General features: G+C 34.8%; 2 protein-coding genes across 2 annotated transcripts; both read right to left on the bottom strand.

Annotated features, from left to right (window-relative positions):
• Positions 1–1,169: 1,169 nt before the first annotated feature.
• On the bottom strand, positions 1,170–5,036 carry LOC107830098 (putative linoleate 9S-lipoxygenase 5). The gene is made up of 9 exons (XM_016657581.2): positions 4,771–5,036; positions 4,207–4,484; positions 3,853–4,093; positions 3,415–3,741; positions 3,231–3,316; positions 2,941–3,048; positions 2,550–2,854; positions 2,186–2,449; positions 1,170–2,086 (listed from the first exon to the last, which is right to left on the bottom strand). The coding sequence occupies exons 1-9, from the start codon at positions 4,940–4,942 to the stop codon at positions 1,333–1,335; spliced, it is 2,535 nt and encodes an 844-aa protein (XP_016513067.1). The 5' UTR covers positions 4,943–5,036; the 3' UTR covers positions 1,170–1,332.
• Positions 5,037–7,225: 2,189 nt separating this feature from the next.
• LOC107830099 (putative linoleate 9S-lipoxygenase 5) lies at positions 7,226–14,652 on the bottom strand. The gene is made up of 9 exons (XM_016657582.2): positions 14,386–14,652; positions 10,326–10,618; positions 9,987–10,227; positions 9,539–9,880; positions 9,369–9,454; positions 9,141–9,248; positions 8,739–9,046; positions 8,384–8,647; positions 7,226–8,259 (listed from the first exon to the last, which is right to left on the bottom strand). The coding sequence occupies exons 1-9, from the start codon at positions 14,576–14,578 to the stop codon at positions 7,506–7,508; spliced, it is 2,589 nt and encodes an 862-aa protein (XP_016513068.1). The 5' UTR covers positions 14,579–14,652; the 3' UTR covers positions 7,226–7,505.
• Between the last annotated feature and the right edge of the window lie 13,094 nt (positions 14,653–27,746).

Consider the following 27,746-nt stretch of genomic DNA (forward strand, 5'->3'; position numbering starts at 1 on the left):
TCCAATAACATCTGGTTTCTTTTCTTCAATGGCCAGATCTAGCCCTTGTTGAAAAAGGACATCTAGAACCTCGCCTTGCCACATCCCAAAATGTCCGGACCCGTCAAAAATTTCTACCGCAAATTTCGCATTTGACACAATTCTTGTCATAAGCGAAGATGCCAATGATGACGTATTGTTGACACTTGATGTAGATTCTTCTTGTTTATTGTCCCCCATATTTGACACAAATATTATTTAATAGCTGACGACACAAATCAAGATTATTTCCTTTCTGATGTAGAAGATCAGACTAAGCTGCAACTACAGAGCATACTCAGACAGAACCTTGACTCAGTTACCAAGATAAATCTTTTCTGATGTGGAAGATCAGACTATGCTGCAACCACAGAGCATACTTAGACAGTACCTTGGCTCTGATACCAATTGTTGCGGAAGCCAAATGTATATAGTGTGAATAAGTCACAACTACTATACCAAAAATTATGACAGCCACCAAATAATAAATAAGACAATAAAACAATAATAAAGGGAACACCAGAATTTACGAGGTTCGGCTAATTTTGCCTACTCCTCGGACACAACCAATATTTTATTTCACTCCAAAAATACAAGTGAAATAATACTAAAGAGAGAAGATACAAATGCCTTAAACAGATGAGAAGGCAAATGAGAGGTGTATTTCAATCCTAAACATTAGGCCTTCTTTTATAGGGGAAAAAATCCCCCCCAAACTTAACTCCCAACCAATGTGGGACTTTGGCATTTTGCCAAACTTCAACATATTTGACCAATGAAAAAGAACCAGGTCCGTACCTGAACGGTGCATGGAACATATAAATAATCAAATACAAGGGTGTTCTAAGTTTAAACTTTTGAATGAATTCATTACACAACTCCAAAATATAAATACATGCAAATAAACTTGTAGGAACCGTAGTAATAAACCGTAATAATTAAAGAATTCATGTTTCTAGCTTAGTTTTGCCGCTGTTAGCACTAGAACAGTGGTATATATCACTATCTTTTTCCGTTTGATGTGAGCCTGCACACACTTCTCGTTGAAAAATAAAGAACTTATAGACGATAATTTCCTCCCTATTTGGTGGCTAGCAAATTTTCCATATGAGAAAACAAACTGATGGACAAAATTACAATACCAGCTTTCGTTTATAGTAGAAATAGTTATAAAACTTCATTAGATAATTCAATATATAAGTCACAAACTGGTGCTGGTTCTCTTTTAATTTCAAACTAGATAATTAGGAAGCATATTATTGAAGCCTGGTGCGAATAAAGTTGTCTTATCCAAATGATGGTAAGATAACAACTTTATATTGAGACACTGTTGGGTATTCCTTTACCAGTAAGTCCTGGTTCACTTGTAGGATAGAGCAATGTATATGGCATCTTAACAGGCCCGATCCTGTTCTTCAATTTTGTGTCATTGTTCATCTTCATAATTTTTTCCTCAATTTCAGCCAGCTTTTTGCCGAATCTTTTTAAAGCTTGTAATGGTTCTTTGTCCTTAGTCCACTCAGGAGTGTCTCTCTGGCCAAGGTAAATTTCATCTGAAGAATGTATCGACAAAATCTCAATAGCAGAAATTCCAATTAGAGTCTGTAGTTGGGGTGTAATTGTCCTCAGATATCCCTTTTCAGGGTTCGTCTTCAGATCTTCATACTCAGGACTGCCTGGCTCAGGCATGAACCTTCGGCTCATTGAAGGGCGATTTGGTAGGTAGCCACCATAAGGATACTGCCCAAAATTGATTGCTGCATGAAGAGCAGAAGCAATCCAGATAATTATATTGCATGAGTCAATCAGCTCTTTGAGCGTTTGCATTTTAGGCCACCAGGGCTCAGATTTCCTGTCGCCATGTCCATCTTCTCGGACTTCCTTCCACCAGGCTTGAAGTTCAGTGTCTTTCTTAATCATGTCATCTGTTTTGTAATAGTAGCTGCAATACTCCTGAACCCAACTTTTGATTGCTGACCATATTTCTAGACCGTCCACAGCATATGGATAGTCCTCAATTAGTAGGCGGATACCTTGTTCCGATTCAGGATCCTCAATTGCCACACCTCTACAACATAATAAGAAGAAAAAGTATTTCATGAGTATTTATTTCAATGTAAATTTTTTGAATCCTCTAAGTAAATTCCAGGATTAAGTAGTGAATTACCTCTTGATAAGATCAGCGGGAAGGGCTTGATCAGGAAAAGTCCAATCCTTGTAAGCTACTGATGTCATCTCCATAGCATATTTTGTAGGGAAAACTGTTTGCTCAAGAATTCCTCCAGCATTAAGTAGGGTCTGTCTAGCCAAGGCATTAATGTGCATTGTATCACGGAAGTGAGGATGCAAAAGCTTATAGATAGGATGAAGCACACTTAGCTGCCTGTTTGTCGCGATCACAAATGGCTCAATTGCAGCATGAGTGTGTAACCTGAGAAAAAAACAGATATATAGTTCAAGAGTTTCTTGATAACAAAACAAACTAAATTGATGATCATTGCCATGTAAAGGCCTTTTGCGAGTTTAAGCACCAGTGGCTGATTAGCTGATGAACTCCAGAGTCATTGACTGCGACATAAGCTTTAGCCAATTGCCATACGGAAGCCTCAATGCCATCTTCATGTGGTGTAAAAACTTCGCTTATGGCACCAAGTTGATCTCCATCTGGATGAGGCAAGCTTAGTTCAATGGCTAGTGGCTTCAAAGTCCCATCTTTCCGTAGAAAAAGGATCGTTCTTGAGGAATAAATTTTTGTACTTGTCATATTGATCTGCCTCACATATGGCATAATTGTGTCATGATGATCTAATATGAAAAGCTGATTCGCCTTGATCGCCTAGTAAGGTACAAATTTATCAGATGCAGGTCCAATTTAGTTAAAAACACCTATATCAGAAGCATTATAAAATCAACTCATAAAACCTCTTCTATAATGAGTCCATCTAACTGATTTTGTATTTGTTCTCTGGTTATTTTGCAAGTTTGGTCACCATAGACTTTTGGGTCCAGCTTACTAGTTGGAGGGAACTCCTGCAGAAAAAGAGTTTCAGCTCATAATTTTTCAACTAAAAAATAAATAACTGCACATTCCTCCATAGTGATGAGAGATAGAGATAATGCGAAGTTCGTTTAAAAGGTAGGACCTAAGGTTCCTTTTTCCTTGCTTTGTACTGAGACAAGACAGAAATAGTAGATGGAAAAGTGAGTTTTACCTTAAGGGCACAAATGCAAACAGGGTTTATTCCAGCCAACATCTCTCTTGCAAATTCTTCATCAGTCCTCCAAGCTGACTTATCCTCTGTTGCAACAATGTAAAACTTTGAGAAAGCACAAAGCAAAAAAGAAAGATTCCCACAAAGGGGATTGACTTACTGTTACTCTTTCAATCAAAAGTACCTTTAATAACCTGTGGCATTGGATACTTAAGAAACCCCTGACCAGCACTTTGAATAAATTCCTTGAGCATATGTGTAGTACTTCTCTCCAAAAGATCATTTGGAAGATTGATTCCTTCTTCATAGATTTTTAATATCTCTTCAAAGCTGTTGAACTCATTGAGGCTGATGTTTGCTAAAGACTCGAGCTCAGGAACAAGGAGCTGAACGATGACCTTAAGTGCTATACCGACAAAATCTGTCATCTTTAGGGGTGCAAATTTCTCATCCCTTGGAACATAAATACCAAAGCTCATTAGCAGTGGCAGCCGGCTCTCCGAATTAGGATCTGCACAAAAGTTGAAGAAATTATACATACTGAATAACATTAGCCTTTTTTTACAGCAAAACAATCAGATACTGCTCATAATAATGATCAGTTTGATGCAGAGATGATAACCTGTCTTGGTTGGTGGTCTCCCGGTTCTGCCTCTACGCGGATAAGGATACTTTTCAGATCCTCCTAGGATTGGCCTAACATAATCCGAACCCTTTTCTGGATCTCCAAGGTCATTGTAATAAGCATAGTCATAAACTCTATCCCACTCCTCAAGCTTACCAGTTCCATTTCCTCTCAAGTTCAGCAACTCTTCTTCCCTATACCAACGTAACGGTGCTGGAGTTTCACTTGGAAGCCAAGCCTGCATCAAGTAAACAAAGTTCTCTCATCATAAATAAAACCACTAACAATAGCCTAGTGACTCTTCTTCTTTTCCTTTTGTGAAAAGTCAATGTTGTTCATGTTATACTTGACCTGATTGACAAAGAAAACGCGGTCTGATTTGTACTTTTCAGCTGGATAAACCCAAGAATTGCAGACAAAATGTATGCTGTCATGACTTGGATCATCAACTTCAAGAGTCAGTTTCTTGAGGAAGAACTCACTAGGATTAAAGTTCTTGATAATGAATGCTCCTGGAGCTCCAACTTCTTCATCCCAATCAAATGTGACATTAAACTTTGATTCATTGCCTGAGTTATTCTCATCTCTCAAGTGTGTAGGGTTCCCAAGTTTCTCTTTCATTTCTTTCCCTTCAAAAATAAAATTATCAACTTTTAAATCACATTATTCAAGAAAAACTCATATATCAACTTAGACCAGTGGTACATATCAACAAGTATGCCCTGGTTCCATGCAAGTTATAGGCGACCATGCACATCCTCACTGACCATGTTGCTCCATTTGTTCATCTCAGACCAATATTTATACAATATATATATACACATATAGTACTAGAAGTTCACTATATTTTCAAATCGCAAAAAGATAAATACAATGAAGCATAAAAAGTGGAAATTTTTTGAAAAAGGAAATCACCTGAATCTCCAGTAAAAGAACTGATAAGCTGCAGGGTGACCTTATGCCCAAGAATCTCATAAACAGCCTGCTGTTGAACAACTTCAGATGGAGCAATGTCTAAAGGTCTCTTTTTAATCAGTACAACAGTGCCATTGATTTTTTTATTTTCAAGTTTACTAATTGATGCCATTAACTCTTTGACTCTTTGTATATGAAGGGAACAAGCAATCAGCAAAAGATGACTACTAAGGATCTTTTGTGTTGTTTAGGCCAAATGAAAGAAACTCTGAATTTATAGGCAAAGGACACGGTTGTGTTATGATCAAGACACTTCATTTATTTTTTATATTATAGACAAATGTTAGTGAAACGAATTACACTTTCAAATGGAATTTTACTTTTATAACTAAAGCGCTGGGGTGGTAGATCAATTAAATTTCTAAAGATTCTTGAAAGCTTCCTGATTACTTAGTAAATAGTAATAACCTTGTCATGGTTGTGTTAGTCGCTAGTTTGTGTGCATCTATTCTATTTCCTACTAGCACAAACACCGAATAATTCTATCTACTAAGGATTAGACTGATAGAAAAAATCACCTTTTTTTTGTCTTTGCAAGAATGTGAACCCCGATTTTTCATGATCTTCACTCACTTCATTGACCGCTTAAGCCACACCCTTGCGCGTAGCGCCTTGCATTTTGCCATCCAAAAGTACTTTTTTTATGTGTACGACGTAGCAATGACAACGTTGTTTCTTCAAAAGGGAAAGACTGTGACATGCTAGCTAGTAGAAGGCTTTATCCCATAAAAGCAAGGAAAATAAATGCCAAAAAAATACAGTCAAAATCCCATTTGCAACAAGTAGGTACTCTTTGTGGTAGTTGCAACTCCTCACTGAACTTGTCTACTAGCTCTCTAGATGGGTGAGATTACATTCTTCAAATGAAATTTTCTACTTTAATTGTGTATAAGGAATCTTAGAAAGTTAGAACCATTTTATAGAATTCCTTCTTAAAACACCCTTTTTTCCATTAAAAAGATTATGCTACTAAATAGAGTTAGCATCACCACTTCCCAAGAACCCAAAAGTATGAAAACTTGTCTCTCTTTTGCAACTTTTTATAAACTTTCCTTTATGATCGATTGGATTATAAGTTTTATCTAACCAATCAAGACAATAAAAATAAACTAGCACTTCAAGAAGGGGAAGGGGAGGGTAAAAGATTTAGGACCCTTTTCTGCAATTCTCTTTTAGTTGAAGTATATGATCATTCAGTATTATATATTTAGAAGGTGTTTAAAAAAAAATGCACTTTCTTCTAATCAACTTGTCCAAATTTCTGATACGTAGTGCATGGACAGTGCAATACTCTAGCCTCAAAGAAGAGTAGTTGAATTTAATTAAAGAATCTTTAATAGGTTTAAGTGGTTTGCTCCTTGTGCCGGTGTTTGTTTTTAATCGTCGTAAATGCTTAGACTAACTATGGAACACTGTGTTTTCTTTTTAACCATAATACTTAGCATTGATCCGCTTCTTTTCCCAAAGAAAAAATAAATGCGGAATTTTTTCAACTATAAGTCGCATATACAAAACGCGACGTACGTGGATTTTTTCTTTTTGTGAAATTGCAGAAAATCCACAGACAACCAGAAAAATGAAAACGAAAATATGCATGAAAATCCGCAAATGCGTACTAGCATTAATTAGGTGAGTCTTACCGATATAAAAACGAAATGACTCTGCGGAGGGTGGAACTCAACTATACAGTGTGATCTCTACTACTCCCTCCTATCTACAATGTGACCAATTTGCTTTGGACACACCCATTAAGGAAATACTAAATTCTAGACGAAAATAGTTAGTGTGATTAAACTAACTTTCATTAAATATTGCATCATAGTTATAGTAGCACTTACTTCTCTTCTCAAATGTGATGAGTAAATGACTTTTTAGGGATACGTACATAATAGATAATTTTGGAAAAACAAATTGAATTTTTTCTTGATTTTATAAATGTACACTTATTTTGGATCAAAATAAAAAAGCAAATTGGTTACTTATTGTGGAGAGGAGGGAGTACTTATTACATACTTGACCTTATCGGGCAACTCGGTATATTAAGTTCCCATTATGTGTGGGGTCCGGGGAAGGGCCGGACCACAAGGTTCTATTGCATGCGCCTTACCCTGCATTTTATGCAAGAGGTTGTTTCCACAGCTCGAACTCGCGACCTCCTGGTCATATGCCAACAACTTTATCAATTACGTCAAGGCTGCCTTCATACTTGTCCTTATTGATTTGTTAAAATCTTATGTAAGTCAATACATCAGATTTATCCCTTGTTAAGGTGAGATGTAAGTTTTTAAGTAGACCTAAAAGCAAAAGAAAAGTAAGTTCTTTTAATGTAGGCTTATCTAGATAAGGGAAGATGCCTAAAGAAAGAATTAATTCGAAAAACAAGATTCTTCTCTTGCAGTTTTGCCACAGTCAGCTGCACTTTAATTGAACAAGAAGAAACAAAAACTGGATATATAGCATACAGTACTTTATAGTACACAATTTAGAAGTGGGCACTTGTTGATACAAATGCATTACTTACACAACAGAAGAGCCTACAGCATTACATCCTTTAGCTGTAGATGGAACTTCCTTGAAATACAGATAAAAGATTTTATTTTCTATTATTATTAGGAATATAAAGAAACAATAACAACACGCGGATTTGATATATACTTTTATATTGAATTAAAGTTCTATATTGACACACTGTTAGGAATTCCTTTGCCAGTAAGTCCTCCTTCACTTGTGGGGAAGAGCAAGGTATATGGAACTTTAACAGGCCCTGACCTGTTCTTCCATTTCTCATCACCATTCATCTCCATTATCTGATCCTCGATATCACTTAGCTTCTTTCCAAACCTCTCAAAAGCTGAAAGTGGTTCTTGATCCTTTGTCCATTCAGGTGATTCCCTTTGCCCGAGGTAAAGTGTATCCGAAGAATGCCTTGACAAGATCTCTATGAGGGAAATTCCAAGCAGTGTCTGCAGCTGTGGAGTGATTGTTTTGAGGAACACTTTGTCCGGATTCGTCTTGAGCTCTTCATACTCGGTACTTCCTGGCTCTGGCATGAAATTTCGGCTTAATGTAGGACGATTAGGGAGATAACCAGCATAAGGGTATTGCCCGAAATTGACTGCTGCATGAAGTGCTGAAGCTATCCATATTGTGATGGTGCAAGAGTCTATCAGTTCTTGCACTGTCTGCATTTTAGGCCACCAAGGCTCATCTTTCTTGTCACCGTGTCCCTCTTCGCGGAGTTCCTTCCACCAGGCTTGAAGTTCAGTGTCTTTTTGTACCGCATCATCTGATTTGTAATAATAGTTGCAGTATTCAGTTACCCAACTTTTGATTGCTGACCATATTTTCAACCCATCAACAGCATATGGATAGTCCTGAATCAGTAAGCGAATGCCATGTGGGGAGCTCGAGTCCTCAACAGCTACTCCTCTAAAATTGAGTAACATCATGGTCATGTTAGCAAGAAAACACCACCAAAAATGTTATTTTAGTGATCAATTTATGTTATGTATTTAGTACAAAGTCTATAAGGATTTTGTGGGTTTTTATTTACCTTTTGATGAGATCAGTAGGAAGTGCTTGTTCAGGGAAAACCCAGTCTTTGTAAACTACTGCTGACATTTCCATGGAATATTTGGCTGGAAAAACTGTCAACTCAAGAAGTCCACCACCATTGATCAAGATCTGTCTTGCTAAAGCATTTATGTTCATCGTCTCACGGAAATGAGGGTGGAGAAGCTTATAAATAGGGTGAAGCGCGCTTAGTTGCCTATTTGTTGCAATCACGAATGGCTCTATCACTGCATGTGTATTCAACCTGAGAAGATAACAACAAATGATTCTGATTAGTATTATTTAACAATACATTTAGTTTGGTTATGGGTAAGTTGTGTTTTTACCCAACTTACCAGTGACTGATGAGTTGATGAACGCCCGAGTCATTCACTGCTGCATATGCTTTGGCCAACTGCCAGATAGAACCTTCAACACCGTGATCAGCTGGTGTATATACTTTGCTAATAGCGCCAAATTGATCTCCATCTGGATGTGGCAAGCTTAGTTCAATTGCTAATGGCTTCAAAGTTCCATTATCTTGCAAGAAGAGCAGAGTTCTTGAGGCATAGGTTTTTGTGTCTGTCGACGTGTTAATTCTCCTCAAGTATGGCATAAGGATGTCATGGTGGTTCAATATGAATAGTCTATTAGTCTTGATTGCCTGTTATATAATAGTACCAACTCTTGTCACCATAGTCTACTCAGAAAACTTGACTGAAGAATGTAGCTAGTATCAAAATAAAAGTAGTAATTACCTCATCAATTGTTAGTCCATCCAACTTATCCTCTATCTGCTCTCTGGTAATTGTACTGTTTTGGTTGCCATATGTTTTAGGATCCAGCTTGCTTTTCGGAGGGAATTCCTGTAGATATTACATAAGCCAACATCTTCAAAATACACGAAGTATCACGAAAACAGAAATAAACTTAAGCAAGTTCTTGATATCCTAAAAGAGTAGCAATTTGGAGGAATTAAAGCTTACTTGGAGTCTACTGATTGTGACAGGATTGACTCCGGCCAACATTTCTCTCCCAAACTCTTCATCCGTCCTCCATGCAGTTTTATCCTCTACACCAACAATAGTTAGATTACCAAAAGGTGAGGCGTGAGAAATAATACTTTGAAAATGTTTTTGATCATATAGAAAATTACCTTGAATAACCTGAGGAGTTGGGTACTTAAATAGGCCTTCGCCATCACTTCGAAGGAGTTCTTTTAGTATCTCTAAAGGAATGCTATCAGTAATGGCTTTCAACAAAGGGCCTTGAGGTAACTTGATTCCGCCTTCGTAGAGTTTAAGTACATCCTCAAAACTATCAAACTCATTAGGCGTGCTATCGAACAAAGCCTTAAACTCAGGGAGAAGCAACTGCACAATGGATTTTAAAGCAAATGTCAAGAAGTCTGACAACTTTATATGACCAAATCGCTCGTCCCTTGGCACATATATGTCTAAGCTCATAAGCAGTGGAATCCTGCTCTCGGAATTAGGATCTGCAGAGAGTAAATAGCTAATGTCAAGTGTATATAATAGTAAAAGTTGAGACTATTATACTTGTTGAATTACACAAATGAAATGTATGTAGTGAATGTCTTAAACCTGTTTTGGTTGGTTCGCGGCCTGTCCTGCCTCTACGAGGATACGGATACTCAGAAGATCCTCCTAAGACAGGCCTGGAAAGCTCTTTGCCTTTGTCTGGATCACCCAAGTCATTGTAGTAAGCATAGTCATAAACTCTATCCCATTCCTCAAGCTTTCCAGTTCCATCTCCTCTTAATGTTACTAGTTCATTTTCTCTGCATTTTCGCAACGGTTCTGGTGTTTCACTTGGGAGATAGGCCTGAATCAATCATTAAAACAATGCAAAGTAAGTTTTTAAACACTTAAAAGGTGTTGTTACTTGTTACATTATATTGTTAATGAATGAATTAGTTGTACCTGATTCGCGAAGAAGATGCGAGGTGACTTGTATTTTTTAGCAGGATAAACCCAAGAATTGCAGACAAAATGAACTTTGCCATGATTAGGAACATCTTCAAGGGTGAGTGACTTGAGAAAGAACTCACTAAAATGCAAGTTCTTGATAATGAATGCTCCTGGAACTCCAAATTCCTCATCATCCCAATCAAATGTGACTCTAAATGCTGATTCACCTGCTGCTATTGGGGTGTTGTTTGTAAGCCAATTCTCCAAGTATGCTGCTTTGCTGCGTTTCCCTTGTAAACCATTTGCTGCAAATATATCCAATTCAGAAACAGATTAGTTTTACTTTTAGGATTGATATAAAGAAGGGATTGTTACACACAAATTCACTTTTTATACATGGATTATACACATATTACACATGCATTATATAGTGAAGTAGTAATAATTAACTTACAATCTAGGTTAGGCTTAAGAAATGATATTATAAGTTAATAACAAGAATATATGCTAATCGAAGTCATGAAAACAGGAAGGATAGAATTAGAAGTGTCAAATGGGTAGGTTGGACTGATTTTGGGCGGGTCAAAATGGGTTGAGTCATAATGACCCGCCCAAAAATAATTTGGGTTGAGATGGGCTGCGTCAAGTTGGGCTAAAATTTGGGTCATAGCCCTACCCGTCCAACTCTTACCAAACCTTAATTAATGTATTTTTTTTTAATTGTTTAATTATGAAATAAGACTTTTTTTCTCTTGTTATGGTCGTATATAACATATCAAACAAAAAAAATATTTTAGCAAAGTTACTCATGGATCAATTTGGGCTAAAAATCAGTTCAATTTTTGATTGGTTGAAATGAGTTGCGTCAAGATGGACTGAGTTCAACAAATGGACAGGTCAATAACCAATCCAACCTTTAACGGATTAGACGGGTCAAATGAGTTTGGGCTCAAGTTGCCACTCGTGGTCATAGAACATATAAAAGCCAAGAAATAAAATATAATACCTCATCCGAGGATCCCTACGGACTGAAATGCTGAACAAATAAATAATAGTAGTCCTAACTAGAATAATTTAATACTTTACAATAGTCTGAGATTTGGTAGGCTGCCTTTTTCATATCTTGAAAAAATAATAACCAAAAACTCTGTAAGTGGTTCATATTTGGTCGTTTCGTGGAACTATAAATTGGTGATTCTGGCCATGCAGATCAGTAAAATTTACTTCCAGAAAATTAAAGCATATACCTAATTATTTATACTGACATGAGATTCGAATATATATGTACATACACACACATACAAATCCAAGAAATTTTAAAGAACGTGAAGATGTATAACATTAATGTCCATTTCAAACTCAGTGACGATAGCAATGGAGTCGGGATTTGAAACTTATGAGCTCGATATTGTAATTCTTAAGTTACTGAATTTTAAATTAATATTTTGTCATATTCAATGAATTTTCTAATATAAATATAAAGTTTGAACTAAAGCTACTGACCCGTAATCTGTACTCTAGCATCGCCCCTAACTAACGGTATAAAGAGAGAATGTTCCAGGTGTGTGATCAGTAATTTACCAGTGATAAATCTTTTCTTGAAGATATGTTCATTAGACTGTATGATTGAGTTAAGGCCACGTTAATTCTAGTTGACAACACTTTACCATATGCTTCTCTCTTTCATTATTTCTTCTACACAATACAAATGAAACTGTCCCTTTCTCCTATAGTTGAAAGTTCAATAAATAAAAGACAGAGACTTTAAGACTGGTAACTCATGTAGCTTAATTTGTACGGGCTTATAGGTTGGTGGGGGTCTTCACCACCTTAAATTAAATAACTTGTTTCTATTTCTGGTTGAGAAATTATGTTCCTCAATTAATAGGGTTTCTGTACACATGTATATATGTTTGGATTCTCCACTAAGTTTTGATTTAGTGTAAAGAATTTCAAATGAACAAAGAGTAGAAATGGCTTCTTTAAATTGAAAAATTAGAAGGGAAAAAAAAGATTTGGTTCGATTTAAAAGGTTGTATTGATGACTTAGTCCTTTAGGTTGATTTTACAGATCAGTTAATTTATTTTATAGAAACAGTCTATGATATTTAATAATTGCACAAAATACTTTTCGTGATCAAAGAAGAAGTTAAACAGCAAAAATATTTTTAACCCTTCAGATCTTTCGACCATAATAATTTTTCAAAAACTAAGAAGATTTGTTGATGTAAAAATAAATGCTCAATAACTTTAATTTTAACCCCACATGAGGGGGCAGAGGTAGAGTATTCAATACGGGTTTAGAAGAATCCGGTAACTCTTGCTTAGATTTTGTATTTGTATTAAATTTTTTATTAAATATGTACTGATATTTAATTGCGTAAGACGAGCTATGATTCAATAATAAATTCAAAACCTATAAACTTCAAATTCAAACTACGTCATTACTCTGGATGATGTCTTTTTGGTTAAGATCAACCCACAAATAGAAAAAGGACAACGAAATGGAAAAAGGGACTCTTGAAAACTTAGTTCAACTACTTTCATTATGTATAGCCTAAAACTGAAACAGCATAAATACAGCACGTACCAAATTCAACAAGGCAAACCTTTTTTTTAAATAGTAATTTATACTCTTTTTCACCCTAATTTTTCTCTTAAGTAAACTTTCATTTTAGACTATCATATGTATGCATAAACAGACACGCACCGCATTTAACAACGAAAGTGTTCATAGCATATTCTACGTTAACTTGTCATTGTTTTTTTTCTTCTTATAAGTAAATGTACGTAGTATCACAAACGAACACCACGCATTAAGTTACTGCTGGACAGAAGACATCACACAATATAGGGATCCTGTACAAAATAGATTAATAACTTTAAGTAAATTTTCAAGATTTTAGAGAAAAGATATGATATCAAAGTATAATAATTGTTTCAAATAAAATAAAGAAACTCCAAATTCAAATGCATATAATTCCGAACCAGCGTCCTTCGATACCAATAATAAATTGTGTCTTTACGTAATCACCCTAGAAGACTAGCTAAATGATGGGACTGGGTAGCAATCTACGTATATATGACTAGAAAAAAATAAATAATAAATATGATCGACTATTTGTGTAAAGATTCCAATACTTATTGAAGTTACTAAATCAACCATTAGGCCTAGTTAAACTGTAGGTTTTTGAAATAAAAAGAAATAGCTCAATAAAGTAATCCATAATATCATATGGTACTTTTTGTTTGGCATACCTTTAATGAGAGTACTTTATTGATAGTCCCTAAAGTAGTGACAGCTTCAAAAGTTAATACACATTGAAAATACTTTATGATCACACGAGAACCAAATCTAAATTAGATATGTCCCAAGGCATCAATTTATTCTTTTGAGAATAATCTAGTAAAGTTGCTGCAATGTGACAAGTAGGTCACGGGGTTGATCCGTAAAAACAGTTTCTTGCAGAAATGCAGGGTAAGGTTGCGTACAATGGACCCTTGTGGTCCGGTCCTTCTCCGGTAGTGGCGAAGCCATACATTTTCTCAACGTGTTCAAACTTGTAAGAAGTAAAAAAAAATCCTGATAAAAAGTGTTCCATATATATGGTATATATGTCTCAAAAATCAGTTAATTTACCTATATACGCAGTGTAATTTTGCCGACAAAGGGTGGTAAATTGACCATTCTTACTATAGTGTAGCTTCACCTCTGTTCTCCGGACTCTGCGCAAAGCGCGAGCTTAGTACACCGGGATACCCTTTACAATATTTTCTCGTTCTCGTGTGATCATAAGTATAAGTGACCTTAGAGGGTGCTGAATTTGAGATTTTTTTTTTCTTTAAAATATTCAATATTTGAAGTGTTGCATTAATTTTGATTTACTCTAAATAAACTCACTAATGGAGTTAATCCTTCGTGTGAAATATTCTTTATTACAAAATCTTTGGCTAATATGAGACGATACAATCATCCCTGGCGAAGTTATGAATATTATATTATAAGTTTCTTTTATTTGATTAAAAGTTTGGAATTAAAAAACATATAGTACTAATAAAAGGAAGAACTCACCAGGATCAGCATGAACAGAACTGATCAACTCGAGAGAGACCCTCCGACCAAGGAACTCAAGAACTCCATCAAGAACTGAGGCATTAATATCAGTAAAATCCAATACATTTTTCTTCATCAAAACCACTGTTCCTTTGACTTTTTTTCCATCATCTTTCCCTGTAATTGCATCCACAATCTTCCCCAGAAACATGATATACTATTTGATAACTTTCTCAAACAAAAGAAAAGAGAACTTAGATGAGTTTGTGTTGTACAGTTTCTAACTAGGACGTCTGATATTTATAGCAAGAACTAGTAGTTGAGAATAAAGAAAAAAATAAAAAAGAAAAGACAAAAGCCATATCTATATTCCAACTTTCCTGTCTAGCTGTCCGTCTTTATTATCCTTCTAAAAAAAGATTTATTTTTAGCACATGTTGGGTAGCAACGTATTCAATTTTCCCCTTCTATTGTCAAAAGCCTTCGAAAAGTTTGGCCAATTCTTCATTCTTCTCCTTCTTCTTCATCTTCCTATTCTTTTTTTGCCTACGCGCCCAGAGTATCTGCATTAGGTGTTTGAATTAAACAATTAATATATGCATAATATGTGTTTGTAAATAATATTATTTACTTAATTATAGTTAATTAATAAGTATTCTCGTTTTATTAATTCACTTAACTATAATATATGCGGATAAAATTTTACGGTAATTAATGTCTACACAAGTTTATTTACGTGGATAATTTTAGGGCCCGAGTGAATATTTCTTTTACCTTTCTAAAAATCTACACGTCAATCTTAGTTGGAGTGGTTCTGAAAATACTTATTCATTATCTGCTATTCATGTTTAGTTGGAGTCAATCTAGACGTCATTTTCGAACATTTATCCATTGCTCTTCTTCATTTGTATGATATAAACACCGCGTGCGTGTAATTAACCCTCATTCTTATGAGGTAAATCCCTCATTCTTAGAAAAACACTTTGGCTACGTATAGTTGTTGTATTATTACAATTTATAATAGTGATTTCAATCAGATGATTACCTCAATAGTTATAGTATGTTTTCAAACCTAATAAGACTCGTGTATTGCCTTTCTAATTACTTTTTTGACGTTGAGTTTGTCTATCATCAAAATTTACCCACATAAATCGTTTAGATTAAGTGTACGACGCTAGTACATATCTCTCTATAACAATATCCCTATATAATAGTCATTCACTTTAAAAATCGAGTTTTTCTCGGGACCGAATATTATATTATGTTATAACAGCACTTCACTATAGCAGCTGTCCAAAAAAATTTGAAACAAACCAGGATGGTATAAAGAGGTTTGACTGTATATATGTTTATTAAAAATTAAAATGCTTTAGGAATTGGTCATATGTTCGACTCTGACTTGGAAAAGTCATTTGCCATCGTCTTCTGAAATTTCAAACTAAGAAAAGCCTTTATCCAATTATACTTTTTCCTCTTTTTTTGTAGGATATGAGTAAGGAAGCTGATCATAGCCAATTAAATGCATTTCAAATTTATTTTCTCCTGTTGTCTATGTGGTCAATTCTGTTGAATTTGACAAAATGTTTGTCCCACATCGGTGGGAAAACAAAAGTTGGGGGGATTTTCCCCCTATAAAAGAAGGCTTAATGTTTAGGTTTTAAACACACCTCTCATTTGTCTTCTCATCTGTTTAAGGCATTTGTATCTTTTCTCTTTAGTATTATTTCACTTGTATTTTTGGAGTGGAATAAAATATTGGTTGTGTCCGAGGAATAGGCAAAATTAGCCGAACCTCGTAAATTCTGGTGTTCCCTTTATTGTTGCTTTGTTGTCTTATTTATTATTTGGTGGCTGTCATAAAATTTGGTATAGTAGTTGTGACTTATTCACACTCTATACATTTGGCTTCCGCAACAATTGGTATCAGAGCCAATGTACTGTCTAAGTATGCTCTGTGGTTGCAGCATAGTCTGATCTTCCACATCAGAAAAGATTTATCTTGGTAACTGTGTCAAGGTTCTGTCTGAGTATGCTCTGTAGTTGCAGCTTAGTCTGATCTTCTACATCAGAAAGGAAATAATCTTGATTTGTGTCGTCAGCTATTAAATAATATTTGTGTCAAATATGGGAGATAATAAACAAGAAGAATCTACATCAAGTGTCAACAATACGTCATCATTGGCATCTTCGCTTATGACAAGAATTGTGTCAAATGCGAAATTTGCGGTAGAAATTTTTGACGGGTCCGGGCATTTTGGGATGTGGCAAGGCGAGGTTCTAGATGTCCTTTTTCAACAAGGGCTAGATCTGGCCATTGAAGAAAAGAAACCAGATGTTATTGGAGAAGAAGATTGGAAGATTCTCAACCGTGTTGCTTGCGGTACCATTCGATCCTACCTTGCTAGAGAGCAGAAATATCCATACACAAAGGAAACTTCTGCAAGTAGATTATGGAAAGCACTGGAGGATAAATTTTTGAAGAAAAACAGTCAAAATAAATTGTACATGAAGAAGAGACTGTTTCACTTCACCTATGTTCATGGTACCACGATGAATGAACATATCACCAGTTTCAATAAGTTGGTCACAGATTTGCAAAATATGGATACAACTTATGATGATGGTGACTTGGCCTTGATGTTGTTGGCGTCACTTCCTGATGAGTACGAGCACCTTGAAACTACTCTACTCCATGGAAATGACGAAGTTTCTCTCAGAGAAGTTTGTTCGGCTTTGTACAGCTATGAACAAAGAAAGCGAGAAAAACAGAAGGGCGGAGAAGGAGAAGCACTGTTTGTAAGGGGTCGTCCTCAAAATCAAACGAGGACAAAGAAGGGAAGATCCAAGTCAAGATCCAGACCCAGCAAAGATGAATGTGCCTTTTGTCGAGAAAAAGGGCACTGGAAGAAAGACTGTACGAAGTTGAACAATAAGGCCAAATATAATAATGGAAAGGCCATTATGGATTCAAATGTAGCTGATTGTGATGATTCAGACTTCTCATTAGTTACAACAGAGTCATCAACATCATCAGACATATGGTTGATGGACTCGGCTTGTAGCCATCATATGTGTCCCAACAGGGACTGGTTTGTGGAATTTCAAGAAGGAGAATATGGAGTCATCCACACAGCGGATAACAGCCCTCTTACCTCATATGGCATTGGTTCAATACGATTAAGGAACCATGATGGAATGATCAGAACATTAACAGATGTTCGATATGTACCGGATTTGAAGAAGAATCTCATCTCTGTGGGAGCCCTGGAATCAAAAGGGTTCAAAATCATTGCAGAAAATGGAGTGATGAGAGTATGCTCCGGTGCACTAGTGGTAATGAAGGCTAATCGGAAGAATAATAATATGTACCGCTATCGTGGCAGTACAGTTATTGGGACAGCGACAGTGACATCCAGTGACGACAAAGAGGCAGAAGCAACCAAGCTATGGCACATGCGCTTGGGACATGCTGGAGGAAAATCCTTGAAAACTCTATCAGATCAAGGATTGTTAAAAGGAGTAAAGGCTTGCAACTTGGAGTTTTGTGAGCATTGTGTTAAAGGGAAACAGACAAGGGTTAAATTTGGTACAGCGATCCATAATACTAAAGGCATTTTGGATTATGTACACTCTGATGTTTGGGGTCCTTCCAAAACACATTCATTGGGTGGGAAGCACTATTTTGTAACCTTTGTTGATGATTTTTCCCGAAGAGTATGGGTGTATATAATGAAGAGCAAAGATGAAGTGTTGGGAATTTTTCTCAAATGGAAGACGATGGTGGAGAATCAAACAGGCAAGAGGATCAAGTGTATTCGCACAGACAATGGAGGTGATTACAAAAATGATCATTTCAATAAGGTCTGTGAAAATGATGGCATCGTCCGATACTTCACTGTTAGACATACACCACAACAAAATGGAGTGGCAGAACGTATGAACCGGACCTTGCTGGAGAAGGTACGGTGTATGTTGTCCAATGCTGGCTTGGGCAAAGAATTTTGGGCTGAGGCAATTACATATGCATGCCACCTCATTAATCGTCTACCATCTGCTGCTATTGATGGCAAGACACCATTTGAAAAATGGTATGAAAAATCTGCTGTAGACTATAACTCTTTGCACGTGTTTGGCTCAACTGCATATTATCATGTGACGGAGTCAAAATTAGATCCAAGGGCAAAGAAGACTATTTTTATGGGAATTACTTCTGGAGTCAAAGGATATCACTTATGGTGTCCTATGACAAAGAAAGTAATATTCAACAGAGATGTTACCTTTGATGAATCTGCTATGGTAAATAAGGTAACAGAAGACATCAAACAAAATAAAGGTGCTTCTAAGCAGGTGGAGTTTGAGGGAAAATTTATTTTCCTACACAAGAAGCAGAGGAGGAAACAAATGAAGATTACCCTGTGGAAGGAGAGCCAGTAGAGGAGATTCCAACTCAGGAACCTCAACAACAACTTGAATCAATAGCAACCAGCAGGCCAAAAAGAACAATAACGAAACCTGCTCGTCTCATAGAGACGGTTGCTTGTGCAACCTCAATTGTAGCTGATGATGTTCCTACCACTTATAAAGACGCTGTCCAAAGTTCAGAAGAATATAAGTGGAGGATTGCCATGAATGATGAAATACAGTCCCTTCATCAGAATCATACATGGAGATTGACCAATCTCCCGAAGGGAAAGAAAGCAATTGGGTGCAAATGGGTATTTGCAAAGAAAGAAAGATTTCCTAACCAAGTAAATGTTCGCTACAAAGCAAGATTGGTGGCCAAAGGATATGCTCAAAAGGAGGTAATTGATTACAATGAAGTGTTTTCTCCAGTTGTAAAACATTCCTCCATTAGAATTATGTTGGCTTTGGTAGCACAATTGGATTTGGAACTAGTTCAGATGGATGTAAAAACTGCGTTTTTACATGGAAACTTGGAGGAGGAAATCTACATGACTCAACCAGAAGGATTCAAAGTTGCTGGAAAAGAAAATATGGTGTGCAAACTTGAAAAATCGTTGTACGGATTGAAACAATCTTCTAGACAATGGTACAAGTGATTTGACGAGTTTATGTTGCGGCAAGGGTACAAGAGAAGCAAATACGATCATTGTGTGTATTTGCACAAGCTTAAAGATGGTTCCTTTGTATATCTTCTCCTATATGTTGATGATATGTTGATAGCTTCCAAGAATTCGGAAGAAATTGATAATTTGAAGATTCAACTGAAGAAGGAGTTCGAGATGAAGGATTTGGGTGAGGCAAAGAAAATTCTTGGCATGGAGATAATTAGAGATAGACGTTCAAAGAATCTCTGTTTATCTCAAAAGGAATATTTGAAGAGAGTACTTCAACGTTTTGGCATAGATGACAAGACTAAGCCAGTTAGTACTCCACTTGCTTCCCATTTTAAGCTAAGTACTATTATGTTGCCAATGGATGAAGCTGAACGAGAGTATATGTCAAAGGTACCATACGCAAATGTTGTTGGAAGCTTGATGTATGCAATGGTTTGCACAAGGCCTAACATTTCACAAGCTGTTGGAGTTATTAGCAGATATATGCACAATCCAGGGAAGGAGCATTGGCAAGTTGTGAAGTGGATTCTACGGTATATTCATAATACTGTAGATGTCGGGTTAGTTTTTGAGCAGGAAGACAATCAGTCTGTAGTTGGATATTGTGACTCAGATTTTGCGGGTGATATGGACAAACGAAGATCAACTACTGGTTATGTGTTTACTTTTGCAAAGGCACCAGTTAGTTGGAAGTCTACTTTGCAGTCAACAGTTGCTTTGTCTACAACAGAGACAGAGTACATGGCTATTACAGAGGCTGTGAAAGAGGCAATTTGGCTTCAAGGATTGCTAAAGGAGCTTGGTGTTGAACAAAAAGGTATCACAATTTTTTGTGATAGTCAAAGTGCTATTCAATTAGCGAAGAACCAAGTTTATCATGCAAGGACGAAGCACATTGATGTTCGATATCATTTTGTACGAGAAATCATAGAAGAAGGTGGAGTCACAGTGAAGAAAATTCATACTACGGAGAATCCTGCTGATATGCTGACAAAGGTGGTGACTGCGATCAAGTTTCAACATTGTTTGGATTTGATCAACATTGTTGAACACTGAAGATTGAAGATGAAGACACAACCAAAATTTGTTATTGAGAGAAAATTGAAGATGTGGAATTTTGCCAAGGTGGAGATTTGTTGAATTTGACAAAATGTTTGTCCCACATCGGTGGGAAAACAAAAGTTGGGGGGATTTTCCCCCTATAAAAGAAGACTTAATGTTTAGGTTTTAAACACACCTCTCATTTGCCTTCTCATCTGTTTAAGGCATTTGTATCTTTTCTCTTTAGTATTATTTCACTTGTATTTTTGGAGTGAAATAAAATATTGGTTGTGTCCGAGGAGTAGGCAAAATTAGCCGAACCTCGTAAATTCTGGTGTTCCCTTTATTGTTGCTTTGTTGTTTTATTTATTATTTGGTGGCTGTCATAAATTTTGGTATAGTAGTTGTGACTTATTCACACTCTATACATTTGGCTTCCGCAACAAATTCTTCCCCACAAGCAAACAAGTGGAGTGATTTGAATCCTAATATTTTAATTTTTCTGTTCAATTCCTCTATGGATTTTTTTGCCTTTCTTCTCAAATTACTTTCTCTTCTCTTTTTTATTATTCAAATATATCAATACCATTTTATTATTATATATATATAACCTATGGTACATAAGCGAACACATCTTGAGTTGAAAGTAGTTTCTATTATTCGTAGAGGATTTTGAGAGGGCAGAGGTTGTTGAGGTAAGGATTCAGAAAAACGTGTTGGGAATATGGAGTTTAAGTCAAACTCCTTTTGGCACGTAAATACAATTCAACACGATAGTTAATTTTATGATTAGACATATATAGTGACTTTATCCGAATGACTAAGTTATCATCATAATTGATAGTTTGAACTTTCAAATGATGTTAAATATTACTATTAATAACTTTGCTAGATTTGGATTAAATTATCTTTTTTTTTTCTTCCATAGTCTTCTTAAAGTTAGGTTTCTTTTGTCTCTAGGCTTGTTCTTCTTTGGAAAATTGCACATTGGCCTTCTTCCCATATTTACTTGCTCTATCTATATCTTCCTTTTATTTATTGTGCCGAAAGAAAAGATTATTACCTTAATTAAGGAGTTGATAATGACTTTCATAAAATCACATGCCAAATAAAGGTACGAGTAGTGGAACACAACATATGAAAATACTCACCATCAGCTAATGTTTACACGAAAAAAAATAATAAAAATATATCATTTGAAAGATTTAGTTTTTTTTCCGCAATATCACATTAATGAGATATGTGCATCTATCCTTATCTACCTTTTGCTTATTTCTTTTTGTTGCAGTATTATTTTAAGGGCCCATAACTCATAAGAAAAAAAAATGCAGGAGTCTTTGTCAAAGATATATAGTACGGAGTAGTAAAATATATAGAAAAATCGGTTGATGTCAATGATGGATCTCAATATAAGTAGTTCAGCATTAAATTTTACTTGAATGATGAATAATGAATTACGTAACAATTTTCACCAGAAGATAGGTGTCGTACTATTTGATATGATTGTAGAGCCCATTGCTATTATTATTATTCTTTTGGCAATAACTGTAAAATATTACCATTACTTACAAATAATACACCTAAAGAGCACTGGAATTACTACAACCACTGCCTTGAAGTGTGATCTCTTCCAGCCTCAAAACCTCAACAGCTAATTACAAAATCTTTGCAGAAACAAACCTACACCTACGTGCGTTTTTGGAGCTCTTACCACTACTAGAAATTCGGCAAGAACCGACTAAGAAAAATCGACCAACTTTGGTCGATAAAAAAACCGGCAAAAAACCGACCAACTTTGATCGGTTTTTCAAAATATTTTAATTTTTAAGGTTTTCTTTGGCGCAAAAATGCGGGAAACTATTTTTGAGTCCCGCGAAATTTATTTTTGCAAGAAACCGACCAACTTTGGTCGGTTTTTGCAATTAAAATAAATAAAAATTAATATTAAAAAAACCGACCAACTTTGGTCGGTAATTTTATTTTTTAATAAAACTGACCAACTTTGGTCGGTTATTTTCATGCAAAAATACAATTAAAGAGTATAAATAAAGAATAAGACAATCTTAAAACAAAATGCACCAATGGTTTAGTGGTAGAATAGTATCTTGCCACAGTACACACCCCGGTTCGATTCCCAGATGGTGAATCTTTTGATTACATAATTAAAATACCGACCAACTTTGGTCGATTTTTTTTTTTTTTTTTTTTTTGCGACCAACCTTGGTCTTTTTACCTTTGCGACCAACCTTGGTCGGTAATTAGCGATCAACCTTGGTCGGTATACTAAAACGACTACCAAAATAGCGACCAAGTGTGTTTGGACGCGTTTTGGTCGGTAATTTGCCAAAATCGACCAACGTTGGTCGGTTTTTGTGGTCGCTAATTATCGGATTTCTAGTAGTGTACTAAACTCTATCCTTTCCTATAATTCCTTTTGTATCTGCGTGATCATAACCTCTATATTTAGAGTTGCCGCCTTGAAATCTTTCCAATTTCTAGCTTTCATACATGATATACTTCTGCCCGTTGCTATTTGCTAGTGACATTTTTAGGGATAACAATCTTATAAGTAATGGTTCACTCAATTCGAGTTTCACTACCCAACCTATGAACCTAACTATGGACTAACTTTTGATTAAATAAGTCTGAATTAGGGGTTACTCTCCTATCTATAATTTTGCTAGAGTTAGAAACAATTCTATTTTGTAGAAATACGTGTACTTTCAATTATGAGATTAATTATATAGATTTGCACGTTTACATTTGTGCAAGACAGGAGCGTTACATGCACGCATAGAACTATATATAGGGAAATAAAGGATCATGAAATGATGAAAAAAATTAGGGTTTAGCAAAATTTGTACTCCAAATAGTATAATTAATAGAGGTCTAATTAAAAGCAACTTGGAAAGATTGAGATAGTATGGCTCTCCGAGATTATTAGTTAATGTTATATTAATTAGGAGATGAAATATGCCAATGAGTGGAGAAGGAGCACCTCGATTCTAATATATAAGAACAAAGGCGATATTCTTAATTCATCGTGGTATTAAACTTAAGGATTATACGATAATCTTTTAGAAAAATATATATCTTTGTTCTCTACGTAATACATAAAAGATAAAATGAGAGAATGTGGCCCAAGATTGCTGGACTACCTCTTATATAAACATCCAAATACAATGCATCTGCATAAAGTGCGCCACGATGATAACTTGAAGGTATTAAGAGCAAAGAAGTCGACTTAAAATCACATGGAGTAAAGTTGCAATTAATTAATCTAGAAAAAGAACTTATATTCCTCCATGAGGATTATTTAGCTAGCAAAGAACATAACATATAACACAAGCAAACTATATATACAAGCGACACTACACTTAGGGGGAATTAGTTTAGTCGTTGTTAATAAACTTACATTAGATTCGTTGTTTGTGTTAGAAATTTGTAGGTCAATGTATGCATAAGTGTGTGAGATTAAAGAATCTCCAGCTTTAGAGAACTCAAAATTTGTCCTAATAGACAAACTATTCATGAGTAATTATATTATAGTATGAAATTGTCAAATAGAGGTAAATGACAATGGATAACCTCAATTATTTTGGGATTAAGCTTAAACGATAATTTAAGCATTAGGTAAATGTTAGTATATATAATGATAGGTGGTGTTTAGAAAAATCGAAGATCATAATTTAATAGGCAAGACGAGGACGACCATAATGCAAGCGGCTAAGCAGGGGCGGCCCGATGAATTTTGTGGCCTAAAATCAAACTTTATGAGGGGCCTTAAATTTTTAAATTTATTATTATTATTATTATTATTATTATTATTATTTATTTGAAGTCTTTTTTTTTAGCTTTTCTTATATGCAAAGTTATTCATAATTTTTTTATAATCAATAACTCCTAATAAGTATTTCCCAATTGACAATATAACTAATCCATTTAACCTTTCTTGTGACATTGTTGTTCTTAGGTATGATTTTATCAATTTTAATTTTGAAAACTTCTTTCCGCTGAAAAAACGGTAACATGAGTTATGAACATTATTTCATAAGCAATTTAGGCATTTGAAAAAGCATTAAATCTTTTTATTTGATTCAGTATATCATTTAAACTGCTATCTTCTAATTGTACTATTTTCCTTAATACTTTTTAATTTAGAAAATAAAATCATCAATATCGAATTGATTATTATGCTTTAAGGAACATTCAAGATTAAGACAATATTTTTTTAAATTTCCAACAACTAGTGATCTTAGTTTTTACTGTCAAATAGATAATTTCATATACTTCGAATTGTTCAAATCTATTTTGAAGTGAAAAAATAGCATTGTCTATTATGCATAAAAGTAATCAACTCTAATGGACAATTAGAAAGATTTTGAGATTTTATTATCAACATTCGTATCAAATTTTTACTTCCTATATATCATATATTTCTTACGAAATTCGGGTTCGATATTCATTTCAAGTGCAATTTCCTTGATAGAAATTATAGCAGTTGCAAATCCTTCTTCTCTATATTTGTTAAAAAAGAAATCAAACTTTTTCACTTTACATAACTCTTCTTTAAAGTTATACAGAGTCTATTAGGTATAACAAAAAAGGGCCCCCACAACTATGAGGTCTAAAGCGGTTGCTACTTATTAATGTCATATATGAGTATGATCACAAACAGCCGCTTCCCGAAAATATTGATTGTTGGTACCCAAAAGGCTACAACATTTAATGCTGCTGTAGTTACTTGTCAAATTTTGCATGGCTGATTGCCAACCCCTTGTGACTCTCTTCTACATTATCAAGGATTTTTCAGCTTTATTGTTTCCGGAGGCCTATATGTACCCAGCACAGGATCATCGGACCCTGTTAACCTCAGTAAATTTTGGATATATATGTCCGTTTATATTGAAAACGATCATACATTTTGCTTAGAACTCTTAGATCAAAGTCCGATGAAGATTATAATTGAGAAATCCACTCATCTGCCTTCGGTTCCTTCAAATCCTAGGTCCTTAGGCTTTTCACATCTATGATTTGTTTGGTCCATAGTTTAACCTTCATGTAAAAGTTTATGTAATAGCAAAGAGGTAACAAAGTACAATTAGAGATGAGAATTTTATACAATGACATAAACAATCGACCTTTTTATTTTCATTTTTTGTGACAATGGACCTCCTCAAACTTAATATTATGCGTATTGCTGCCTTCGTTTACTTTTACTTGTCCATCATACTAAAAATATATTTTTATTTGTACTTGTCCATTATACTAAATCAAGAGAAAGACAATCTTTTTTTTCTGTTTTACCCTTATCATTAACTATTTATTTTCCAAATCATTTCCCAAGACTTTTGAAAATATGTAAAATTATAAAATTCATATTTCATTTATTGTTCGTTAAGGACGTAAAAAGTTCAAAATGAACAATTAAAAATGAATGGATGGAGTACTATATAAACAACTGTAAGCATTAAATAATGGGAGAAATAAAGCACGTGGAACTTGGAACAATGTCCACGAAGGCAAAAACCAAACTGAAAGAGAAAGAAATAGATTAGAGAGAGAGTCTCCAATGAACTTCTTATCAAAAAGGAAAGACAATAATGGCCAATTAACGTTAACTTGTCTCCACGTTTCCAAATGGAAGAAGGAACCCCCCCCCCCCCCAAAACCAACACCCCCCCCCCCCTTTATTTTTTATTTTCCCCTTTTCTGTTACTTCTTTTCTTCGTCTTTTCCTCGTTTGATAGAGTGTATTAGAGAAAATAATGTATGCATTAATTTTGTATACTAGTGTTAGGGTACGCGCTTTGCACGTGTACCTATACATTAAATATACAAATTTTAGAATTACATACATATTATTAGATAATTTATTTTATAAAATAAAATTTAAGAATTTTTTTAAAATAATAAATACCGGATTTATATCGAAACTTATAATTGTTGTTTTTATGTGACCTAATACTGAAAATAAAATATAAAAATATTTTTTATCACAGTTTTTTTTAGATTTGACAAATACCACAAATTAAAAATAAAAAAAAAAGTTGGCATTATATCTTCGAAAAATTTGATAGTGACAATGTTAAATTTGAATAATGACTAATATTGAACCAATATTTTACAAGAAAAAAGTTAGTATAAATATTTAGCGAGACGTTTTCATTTGTTGGATTGAATGCAAGAAAGAAACAAATGACAACTCATTTATAATTTAGTTGCCTTCTACAATTTTATGTTATTGCTAATTTGTACTTTTACCGATTTAAATCTTAATTTTATACTATAATATATTTTGCTATATTTTATGATTTTTTTCACCATCGATACTCTTCTTATAAAAATAAATTAAGTGTTTTGTCAATTTATCAAATAACTTTTCTTATATGATAAATTTGTAAAATAATTGAATTGGATTTGCTAATTAGTTAATTCAATAAATTAATTATTTGTTCTCAACATTAAAAGAAATAACTTAATTTTTATTAATTTAATTTCTATATATTAGCTTATTCTAATTTTGAAATATTTGACAATAATTATATTTTTTTCCCAATAAGAATTCGATTTTCAAATAGTAAGAAAAATCATATGTTTTGAGAATTCGTAATTGCTAACTCACATTTTGCATAGTAAAGAATCTCATAGGAATAGTTCAACACAACTCTATGTAACGACCCGACCGGTCGTTTCATGAGTTACTGATCACGGCCTACTCCGCACTACTATTGAGTAGCGAGAGAGGGTCGGAGCAGCTTTTACCCGATTTAGGATCGGGATCGATTTCCACAGAGAGCTAGAAATTGGAATCGAGTATCTATCTAGTTTAGGATTGCGTATGTGTTCCAAATTACACTTCTGATCATTTTTGGGATTTTCGTTTTACTTCTACTATTATCAAACTACAAATGGTAAATGCAACTACATTAAGCTAAGAGTTAATGCTACAAGTTGTTTAAATGGTTTAAAAGGCACTAGGGTAGTGACTTCCACCTAGGTGGTCAATTGGCGGGTACTTGAGTCTAAGGCACAATTGACATGATTGAGGAGTATGATATAACCATTGCACTATTTTACCCACTCTACACCTCTCGGTGGTTCGAGTTCTCAAGACCAATTGGGTATGCAAATTTGCATAAGCAACTAAGGTTCAAGTCGGGTATTACTCTCTCGAGGTTTAACCCTTTAATTGGGGCTATCAATCTCTTGAGTACGCTCCAATTCCTTGTTAGACCAATTTCGGAGACTTAGGCTCTC

This window comes from Nicotiana tabacum, chromosome 7 (assembly GCF_000715075.1).
Source record: "Nicotiana tabacum cultivar K326 chromosome 7, ASM71507v2, whole genome shotgun sequence".
Taxonomy (NCBI): domain Eukaryota; kingdom Viridiplantae; phylum Streptophyta; class Magnoliopsida; order Solanales; family Solanaceae; genus Nicotiana; species Nicotiana tabacum.

Bases quoted from the DNA above. Each gene is read 5' to 3' on its own strand.
- LOC107830098 (XM_016657581.2), bottom strand. From the start codon at position 4,942: ATGGCATCAATTAGTAAACTTGAAAATAAAAAAATCAATGGCACTGTT. The intron at 3,742-3,852 runs GTTATCATCTCT...ACTTTTGTGCAG, and splicing joins GAGACCACCAACCAAGACAG to ATCCTAATTCGGAGAGCCGG. The intron at 3,317-3,414 runs GTACTTTTGATT...TTGTTGCAACAG, and splicing joins AATGCCACAGGTTATTAAAG to AGGATAAGTCAGCTTGGAGG.
- LOC107830099 (XM_016657582.2), bottom strand. From the start codon at position 14,578: ATGTTTCTGGGGAAGATTGTGGATGCAATTACAGGGAAAGATGATGGA. The intron at 8,648-8,738 runs GTAAGTTGGGTA...TTATCTTCTCAG, and splicing joins CATCAACTCATCAGTCACTG to GTTGAATACACATGCAGTGA. The intron at 8,260-8,383 runs GTAAATAAAAAC...ACTCAATTTTAG, and splicing joins CCTACTGATCTCATCAAAAG to AGGAGTAGCTGTTGAGGACT.